General features: G+C 43.2%; 2 protein-coding genes across 3 annotated transcripts in view; both read left to right on the top strand.

Moving 5' to 3' along the window:
* The window catches only part of LOC105896926 (transmembrane O-mannosyltransferase targeting cadherins 1), a 16,277-nt gene extending 12,214 nt beyond the window's left edge, over nt 1–4,063 (top strand). The window contains exons 10-11 of the mRNA XM_031582657.2: nt 1,084–1,161; nt 2,868–4,063. Coding sequence (XP_031438517.1) covers nt 1,084–1,161; nt 2,868–2,990 — 201 coding nt within the window. The 3' untranslated portion in view covers nt 2,991–4,063. The remainder of the gene's footprint in view (nt 1–1,083; nt 1,162–2,867) is intronic.
* Nucleotides 4,064–5,005: 942 nt separating this feature from the next.
* Nucleotides 5,006–9,494, top strand: ovch1 (ovochymase 1). Of its 2 annotated transcripts, none has more exons than XM_031582744.1 (13): nt 5,006–5,119; nt 5,309–5,392; nt 5,567–5,756; nt 5,855–5,930; nt 6,055–6,244; nt 6,550–6,689; nt 7,262–7,415; nt 7,536–7,577; nt 8,147–8,372; nt 8,533–8,690; nt 8,785–8,886; nt 8,984–9,117; nt 9,294–9,494. In XM_031582744.1, exons 1-13 carry the CDS (start codon nt 5,071–5,073, stop codon nt 9,456–9,458), a joined length of 1,710 nt encoding a protein of 569 aa, XP_031438604.1. In that variant the 5' UTR covers nt 5,006–5,070; the 3' UTR covers nt 9,459–9,494. The 2 variants fall into 2 exon arrangements, with proteins under 2 accessions (XP_031438604.1, XP_031438603.1); XM_031582743.1 differs by having other exon boundaries at nt 8,981–9,117.
* Nucleotides 9,495–10,452: the final 958 nt, after the last annotated feature.

Below are 10,452 nucleotides of genomic sequence, written 5' to 3'. Positions count from 1 at the left end.
TCACGGTCTCTTCTCTCTCTCTCTTTCCTCTCTGCTCCTTCTTTTTCTGTCTGAATGGGCTGGTCTGTCCTTCACACCGAGCTTTAGAAACGCTAATTGGTGTTTGTCAACTGGCGCTAGAGAGAGAGAGGAATGATGAACCATGGTTAGAAAGCAGAGGGAGTGTTCAGAGTTGATAAAGCTCACGCCATACATCAAGGGGAACGAACACACATATCTGTTCCATTTACATGCCTTCTGCAGTTCCCTCTGTGATTGCCTGCGAGCGTAAGCAAGTAGCTCCACTTCAGAGAGAGAGAGAGAGAGAGAGAGAGAGAGGGAGGGAGAGAGAGAGAGATAGAGAGAGAAGGAAGGAAGGAAAAAGATAAAAGTGGATGAATCACTTCACATCAAACAGAGACTCAGGCCCCTTTCTCTTCCTCCTCTTGATATGGTTACCCTCGGTGAGCCTGATGCGGTCACGGAAAGGAAGACGAAACAAAACAGAAAAAAACATCTTTTTATCTCAATAGACAAACAACCAATTTCCCAGGCCACACATCTCACTAACAGAAGTGACTGACCTTATGTAACCCAAGCCCTCCAGCCACCCAGCCCCCCCCCCCCCCCCCCCCCACCTCCCTTCCTCTCGCCCACCTAACCCTCCACCTTATTGTGTCGAGAAGAAAGCTGAGCAGGTCTTGATTGTGTTGAAGTTTATTCTCTGGCTTTCCTGTGGATAGAGCCTCTGTTTTGGATCCGACCCGGTTGCCTTGGCCCGATGCCAGACCTCCGGTGTGTGTTTGGGTGTTCCTTCACTTTCCCTCAGCGCTGGAAGAGCTCCAATGAGATCAATCAAGGTCTCAGATTAGCTGAAGACCAGTCTAAACTGTTTGGCTCCAGGACTGTTTTTTTTTTTTTTTTGTTATGATATTTGGTCCGAGTTGTGTTGTTTTTATATGCAACAAATGAAACCCTTATCTACCATGAATTTGTAATAGATGTTGGCTCATCAGTACACAGAGCATGTGTGGTCATTAAGCAAATGAAAGGCTGTGATGCCCCCTAGTGCTGGAAATTAATATTACATGTATGTTCTCCCAGAGCTACAAGCTGGCAGTAGAGCTGAATCCGGACCAGTCCCAGGCATGGATGAACATGGGAGGAATTCAACATATAAAGGTAATGGAATGTGTTGTTTTGAACTTTTCTGTTCCTTGTGCCGTGTTATTGCGTATGCACAGATTGAGTGCTTTTTCCTTAGCTGTTCAAGCAGATAGTCCTGTCCTGAGTACTACAGCGGGTAAAATAAGTATTGAACACGTCACCATTTTTCTCAGTAAAAAATATTTCCAAAGGTGCTATTGACATGAAATTTTCACCAGATGTTGGTAACAACCCAAGTAACCCATACATACAAATTAAATAAGTTCAGAAATTAAGTTATGTATAATAATGTGAAATGACACAGGGAAAAAGTATTGAACACGCTTACTGATATTTATTCAATACTTTGTACAAAAGCCTTTATAGGTAATGACAGCTTCAAGACGCTTCCTGTATTGAGAAACTAGTCGTATGCATTGCTCAGGTGTGATTTTGGCCCATTCTTCCACACAAACAGTCTTCAAATATTGAAAGTTCCCTGGGCCTCTTCTATGATCTCTGATCTTCAGTTCTTTCCATAGATTTTCAATTGGATTCAAGTCAGGTGATTGGCTGGGCCATTCTAGCAGCTTTATTTTCTTTCTCTGAAACCAATTGAGAGTTTCCTTGGCTGTTCACTTTTTTGCTGAAATGTCCACCGTCGTTTCATCTTCATCATCCTGGTAGATGGCAGCAGATTTTTATCAAGAATGTCTCTGTACATTTTTCCATTCATCCTTCCTTCAATTGTGTGAAGTTTGCCAGTACCGTATGCTAAAAAGCAGCCCCACACCATGATGTTCCCACCTCCAAACTTCACTGTTGGGATGATGTACAGTGCCATTTTTCCTCCAAACATGGTGTGCATTATGGCATCCAAAGAGTTCAAATTTGCTCTCATCTGACCAGACTATATTCTCGCAGTATTTCACAGGCTTGTCCAAATGTCGTGCTGCAAACTTTAAACGAGCTTTAACATGCTTTTTCTTCAGCAATGGAGTCTTATGTGGTGAGCGTGCATACAGGCCATGGCAGTTAAGTGCATTACTTATTGTTTTCTTCTAAACAACTGTACCTGCAAATTCCAGGTATTTCTGAAGCTTATTTCTGAAATTATGTTCTTTCCACTTCCGGCTTATGGTCCAAACAGTGCTCACTGGAATATTCAGAAGTTTAGAAATGCGTCTGTAACCAATGCCATCAGTATGTTTTGCAAAAAGAAGGTTACGAAGGTCTTGAGAGGTCTTTTACCCATCATGAGATTTTTCTTGTGTGACACCTTGGTATTGAGACACCTTTTTATAGGCCATCAGTTGGGATATTAATGCAAGGGGCCGGATTGCTTTCTAATTACTGATAGATTTCAGCAGTTTTCTTGGCTTTCCATGCCTTTTTGCACCTCCCTTTCTTCATGTGTTCAATACTTTTTCCCAGTGTTATTTCACATTAATACACATAACTTAATTTCTGAATGTATTTGTGTTGGTTTCTGTGTATGTATTGATTACTTGGGTTGTTACCAACATCTGGTGAAAATTTCGTGTCAATAGCACCTTTGGAAATATTTTTACTGAGAAAAATGGTGACGTGTTCAATACTTATTTTACCCGCTGTATCTGAGAACAAAACAACTTTTTTAATATTAACATTTTTGAATGTTCATAGTTCATAGTAAGACACCACAGTGGAATCCGTACAGTACCTTGTGTGTTCCTTATAGTAGGCTGTTGTTGCTCCTCCAGGGGGACTATGCAGCGGCGAGGATGTACTACGAGCGGGCCCTCCTGCTGACACCAGGCTCCAAACTGCTGAAAGAGAACCTGGCCAAGCTGGACCGCCTGGAGAAGAAGCTGCATGGAAGGTAGGGGACGAGGAGGAGGAGGAGAAGAAGAGAAGAAGAGGAGGAGAAGAAGAGAAGAGGAGGAGAAGAATACCCCTGACCATAGGACAGCGTTTCTGCAGGGACCAGAGTCCACCTCAGGACATGGTGGAGTGGGATTGAGGGTTTTGGCAGAGGGCCGTGGCCTGTTGTCATAGCTGGGGCACAGGCACTGGAATGTGGAGAGGCAATTGACAACCAGATTCTCCACCCTTCATGGACCTCAGGAACAAACTGATGAAGCAATGACTCTACAGAAGTACTCATGTCCTTTGTGAATAAGCTTTAACTGAACCTTTGACTCACACACATTTCATTTCCGTTTTTGGGTGCGTATAAAGGAGGTGGATGTGAGTGATCTTGCTTTGGAGAAATGGCTCTTATGCTATACATTCAGTTCATATAACACTTGCCTGTTTGCTTCATCATGTATATCTGCTCCGAAACAGTACAGGCTAGGATGGTACCGCAGGCCCCCCCGGGTCAGACACCCCACTGTGCCTCTGTGTTCTGTGAACATGGCACATGACTTGTAAGAGACTGAAATGTGTGCACAATATGGTGTGTCTGTGTGTGTGTGTGTGTGTGTGTGTGTGTGTGTGTTGTTGTTTTGTCCTTGTAAGAGTGATGTGTGTCCCAGTTTGGATTGTGTACACGTGGGGGTTCGGCAGATTTTCAATCTGTGTTTTTCTACCTTTCTGTTTCTTCTTTGACTTGATGCTTTTATCATGATTGTAAATGGCAATTTATTGTGGAATGTATTAAATGAAGTAGGTTATCAAATGCTGTCCATCCTGCAATGCCGTAAAGAGAAAATTGCACCAATAATAACTAGATAGATTTTTTTTAAATGATGAAGTGAACAATGTTTGGAGAAGGATCACACAGATCCAGTTTAAGTGGTCATAGTCACTATTGCAGTGACCATGGTTACACATCAAGGCTCCTTATCCCAAATTGGTGTCCATGGCAACAGATCCTTTTTGTGCTTTGCAATTCATCATAAAAATCCCACTGTAAAAACTATGTATAATTATTTAATAAATGCTATTAAAAACACTTTTTCTTGTGTAAGGGGTTGATTGTATCTGCTTAGCAGAAAAGTTAAATAAATTGAGTTTGAGTGTGTGTCCTTTAAGTCAACCCAAAGCATTGAAGTCTGCATGCTCTCTTCCCATGCAAGATAGATAGCCAACCTTAAATTTCAAGAGAAGCCTACTCAAAGCCTTGACCTATGCAAGCAAACAATCATGATCACTCTTGTGTAACTATTACACAGAAGGTCATTTTAACCTGTTTAGTGATAATTGATAGAGGTTCAAAGGTCTGTCATATGGCACAAGTTAAAAATTAAATGTAATTTTAGAATGATTATCTTAGTATTTTCGGCGATACAGAATTGTTGAGGTTGAAGAATGACTGGATCTTGTCGGAGCAAATATTTAAAAACAAATAAATGCAATTTTTTCAGACATCACTGACTCTTGAGTAGTGTAGCCTACCTCTCAGTGGCAGATGGGAATCGACACCAATAAGGCTTAATGATCTGGTCACATAAACATTCACATCAGTCACAATCACATCAGGTTTCATTTATGACTCATTTGGTTGGCTCATGGGAAACAAAAGTACATTGTCTGGCCCATTTCAAAGCCACATTTATGCAGTTCTAAATTTAAAAAATGTGCTTATAACAGCAGCGCACCAGTGACACCGTGTGGTGCATCAAGCAACACTTTTTTTCGCCCCTTACTTTTTTTAATATGCTTTGTAGTTGGCGTTAATATTCGCAATGCATGATAATTGCTTTTCGACACTACTTGGAAGGTGGTGACCAGTTTTTCTTTCTCCTATCGGTTGGCCTCATATAACGAGAAATTAACTGAATGATCGCAGTGACAGGTGTTTCTCATCAAACACTCGTCGTTGAGTGTTTGATGAGAAACACCTGTCACTGCGATCATTTAGTATTTCTCGTTTGATTACCTCGTCACGGTGAACAGCTGAGACGTTTTCATGCAGCGCATATTAAGAACAACAGCATCACAGTCTCACTATCGTTTACCATGCCGTTGATTGTGGCCTTCATTTTCATGTTGTCAAACGCCCATCCTGGTAAGACGTATATGCGGATAACGGTTGTTACTGATGTTTTTAAATGGGTTGAGGTCGAGTGTGTGCTAAAATGTCCAGGGTCCATAGCAACCTCATGTTATTTAATTTCACTCCTGTATTCCAGGCTGAGTGTGGGAAGAAAAACCTCTTGTAATATTCAGGATTTATTGTTATTCACTCTTATTTCAGCCAGGGCGGGTCATGGAAATCATGCAAATGTTAGCATGGGGGAATCGCTGGATGGAGTTGTTGAAGAAAACGTGTTGAATAATGGTAAGAATAAAGAATATTTTCTCAATATAAGCATTTTCTTATTGAGACCTTGGTGTGTAGTCTGAGCTGAGATGTTACGTTGCCTTGGGCTTGAGATTCTGTGACATGGGACTAGACTACTTTGCACAATCCCTTCATGCAAGGCTAAGAGAAAGTTGGCTCTCGGTGTTGCAGAGACAAAAGGAGTCCGGGCATTCCCTCCCCAGACAAAGACGGAAATGGAAACGCGGATCATCGGAGGCCGGGAGGCTTGGCCCAACTCATGGCCATGGCAGGTGTCCCTGCGCTTTGCCACCATGCATGCTTGTGGTGGTGCTATCGTCACTGACCAGTGGATCATCACTGCTGCGCACTGCTTTATAAAGTCAGTGATTTCACCTCATGGAGGCGAATGGTTCTCCAGTCTCCAGCTGGTGGAGAAAGTCACTTGCGCTCATTCTAAAACCGAAATGTCTTTGCTAGGTATAATAAGCCAGCATTTTGGACAGCGATGGCTGGAAAACATGACCTACATAAGTCTAATGAGGCCTTTCAGCAGGTAATCTGTGCAATCCTTTTACTCATCTGAGGCTGCTGTCTTGGCTGACCTTACATGGTATGCCCTTTGTGGAATGTATTATTTTGATAACATATTTTTTTTTTTTTTTTTTTTTTTTTTAAAGTTGCGCGATGTGGCCTTAATCCTCAGCCACCGCGAGTATAACCGTGTTACAAAAGAAAACGATATCGCCCTGGTGAAGCTCGTCGACCCTTTCACTTTGAATGTGTTTCTGAGGCCTATCAATATCCTTGCTGGACCACTTCGACTGGGGATGGAGTGCACAATCACTGGCTGGGGATCCACAAGAGAAAGTATGTTCTGTTAGCTGCATACCTGTGCATGGCTGTTTCAGACATTTCTAAATATACAACATGTCTTTCAAAAGCAGTCATGTCTGAACACCAGAATCTGTATATGTGTGTTCTGTACTTTTCACTAAAGTTACTTTCAACTTAAAAAAAAAATGCCTCTCTAAGAATCATTGAATAAACTGTTTAATATTTTACTTCCAAGTGACCGATATCGCTCTAGAAATATTTTCTAATCTGTTAATATTTGACTGAGGTGATCTCCGGCTCACTCCCCACCAGCTAACACCACCATTTACTCCCCTCAGATGGACCACATGTTAGTAAGCTGCAGGAGGTGAACGTCACCATCCTGCCTATCCACACCTGCAACACCTTCTACCATGGCAAGGTCCAGGAACGGATGTTCTGTGCCGGAAATGAGGCAGGAGGAGTGGACGCGTGTCAGGTAAGACACTGGGTCAAGGTAAGAGCATTCTGGTGGTGAGTGTCAGCAGAGCCTAAAGAGAGTTGGGGAAATTCAAAAAATCTAAACAGAAATCACATTCCATCCTACATCTGAATGATCCGGTGGCCTAGTAGCTTAAACTCTTTACTGATTGCGCCAGATTAGAGTTTTAGGCATAACACTGTGACTGGCTTGTGCTCGCCTTGGAATGACTGGCTGCTGTTTTTTTTTTTTTTTTCTAGTGTGTCATATTACTGTATGACTTAGATAGAATTCAGTACTTTAATGATTAATGTAGGCTCCATTATTTAAGGATGTTCATATTCTTCCATCTCATGCATCTATGTGCTGTGGTAGGGGGACTCATGCATCTATGTGCTGTGGTAGGGGGACTCATGCATCTATGTGCTGTGGTAGGGGGACTCATGCATCTATGTGCTGTGGTAGGGGGACTCATGCATCTATGTGCTGTGGTAGGGGGACTCCGGTGGTCCTCTTCCATCTCATGCATCTATGTGCTGTGGTAGGGGGACTCGTGGTAGGGGGACTCATGCATCTATGTGCTGTGGTAGGGGGACTCCGGTGGTCCTCTGTCCTGCTTCAGAGGCAGGTGGTACGAGCTGGCCGGAGTGGTGAGCTGGGGAGTGGGCTGTGGGCGTGCCCAGAAGCCTGGGGTCTACACTAAGCTGCAGCGCTACAAAGGCTGGATGGACACAGAAATCCAAAGTAAGATGTGAAGGGCTTTGAGCGGGCTGAAATGGATGTGAAGTTTGGTGTGCAGATATGGTTTACTTGATGCCTTGTGACCTGAAATGACAACTCCTGCAAATATTCTCTTCAAATTAGGTTATGAAGGATATGATTATACAGGTGCCAACAGGGCTTCGGGTAAGATGACTTTTTCAACTGTTAAAATGCTATTCTGTAAAACGTGCATTGAAGTAGCGTTTTTCTACAGAAATCTCTTTTGTTTTGTCATTTGTGCTTGCCTTCAATGCCTTAGCATTCCACCATGACTGCAATAGAAATATTGAGTTCCCATAGTTAGTCTCTGACTTTGTTATTCGCACCAGTGTACTACACTGCCATGGCAAAATCTGTCGTATCTGAGACATGAGGTAATCATTTTCCACCTCTTGAAGCGTGGTGTTTTTCTGTATCATCTTCAAATTAATCTTCATGGTGTATATAGTTATGTGAAGGACAGATACACACACACACACCCTACTGTTCTAACGAGCCGCCTCGGCTATGCCCTATGCAGTCCTGTGGTCCGGGTCGGTCCGCCCTGCGAAAAAAAAGCTTTCATAGCACAACATTGCCAACTGTATCGTTAAAAGACACGGGTTAGCATGCTCAGAACTGTGCTATAGTAGTAGTTAGATTGCTAGTTTCAACCAAACCTCCTTTCTGCTGCTCCTTTCAATTCTTTGACATCTCGATGCTCTAAATCCCAGATTTAGTCCACTGTGGCCGGGCAATTATGCCACCAGGCAGTCTCGGTAATGCCTCCGCGGAGGTGGTGGACAGTGACGAGGATGGGCCGAGGGTGCTGAACGTCAGCACAGCTTACCCTTACTCCTGGCCTTGGCAAGTCAGCCTGCAGAGTGATGGCGTTCACTACTGCAGTGGTACCCTCATCAGCCACGACTGGGTACTCGCACCTAAGCACTGCTACTGCAAGTGAGCCACACGCATTAATCTTGCTATTTTGGTATTACTCCTTGTTCCTTTTGGTAGTTCACATCTTCAAAGCGGTCTGCCAACACTGGAGACAGTTGAAAAGTGAGCGTGGCTTAGAGCTAAGATTAAAGCTCCCTTTCACGTTTTTTTTTTTCTGCAGGAAAGACTGGGATGTGGTGGCTCTGGGTGTTCATGACCTCACGTTCATGTCCACCCCGCCTATCCCAGTGGCAGAAGTCATCGACTTTCAAGGAGGTGCTAGCTTCCCACCGGCGTTTGACCTCAGTTTGATCCGTCTGGACTCTCCTGTTCGATTTGGTAGAGACACACACTGAACAGGCTATTTTTTTTTTTTTTTCATTGTTCCTGCTGGATGACGTGTCTCTTATGCTCCTTCTGCATTGTCCTTTAGACCCCACCGTGTCTCAAGTGTGCATCCCTCATGAGGACGACGACGAACCTGATGAAAGCTGGTCATGCATGACAACGGGCTGGGGCTCTACTGATGCCACACGTAATTTGTAGTTGTTTATGCATCTCTTTACATTGCTGGGGGTGCTCAGGATGGAAGTATGTCTGCTTGTTCTAACACTTCTTTGCCCCTACAGCAGGTGTGAACCCAGATATTCTACACCAGGCCAGGCTAAATATAGTGAATAAGACTGCCTGCAGAGCAGCATGGGGAGACGAGCTGATACTGAATACTCACCTTTGTGCGAGCGCTGCCGGCTCTACAGCCTGCATGGTACTGCTCCCTTACTACCATCATATCTAGAGGAACATTCGGTGCCTCAGGATCAGATCCATACTGTGATTTAACTGCGATGTACTGCAGAGCATTGTGATGAATTGGCTTTTTGTTCATGTTGTGAGTGCAGATTCTGACGTGTGTGTGTGTGTGCATTGACTTTCTGTCTGCAGGGGGATTCCGGTGGACCACTTTTGTGTCAAAGACGTGGACTATACTATCTTGTTGGCATGGCAACATGGAGCAGTACGACGTGTGACCCTACGAAACCAGCTGTGTTCACCAGAGTGTCAGCGTTTCAGTCTTGGATTGCAGAGATAACGGATGAATTAAATTAAAAGCTATGTTTAATAAAGATTTTGATAAACATCTAAGTTCATTGGTCTTTTTTTTTTTTTTTTTTTTTTTTTAACATGAATACAGCATTCATGTGTGCTATTATATCCATATTGAATTCTGTCCTGTGATTATTCCACTGCTATCCTTGCTCCAATGCTATGTGTGCTTTCTATTTACTTTGCAAAGGTCACTGTCGTATGATGTATGATGACCCCTGTGTGGAGAGGATTTCTATCAACTAATGACAGACATGGCATAAAATATTAATCCAGAGTACCACAATATATCTCAACACTGTGGGAGTGGACTTTCAGTTTACAGCAGGACACATGAGACAGAACTGTGGTTTGACAAGACTCTTCAGGTGGACTTGTGAGTGATATGAGTCCTTTATGGTATTCATAGCCATTTTGAAATATGCCATTTGATTTTTCCAGCTCACATCACGGCTCACTTATAAAGTTGACAACATGTCCTCATCAAGGAGCTGAAAAGACACTTTCAGTTTTCAGTATTCTTCAGACGTCATAAGGCTATACACGGCATGACTATGCTCCAGAAAAAAAAACACTACCAGTAACTAACATGTGAAGTTCTAAGACCTCTGGTCAAAGACCTCCCGTTAGCAGAAAGCATTACAGAAAGACCAAGTGTGGACCCGTGAGACAGACAACCCAGATATGTCAAATTTCCAGAATGAACTGCGTGTAAAATAGGCAGAAAACCACCTTGATTTGATGGCATTCAAGTGTGTCCTATCTGACACTAGCAACATCTACTCAAGATGCAAACTCAGTCACTGAGCAGGAACAGTGTTGACTGGGTGTAAGGAAGATCAAGTGCTGTGCAGACTTCTCAAGGAGGGCGAACTCTGTTCTGACTCACAGGAACGAGGCTGAATTTTGTGTTTGCTGCCGGTTTCATAGGGGCTAATCAATGACTGAATATTCATGACATTGTCACTGTAAAATAAAGAATGTGAATATTCATGAC

Source organism: Clupea harengus, chromosome 16 (genome assembly GCF_900700415.2).
Source record: "Clupea harengus chromosome 16, Ch_v2.0.2, whole genome shotgun sequence".
Lineage (NCBI taxonomy): Eukaryota > Metazoa > Chordata > Actinopteri > Clupeiformes > Clupeidae > Clupea > Clupea harengus.
This window is presented reverse-complemented; position numbering and strand designations above follow the sequence as displayed.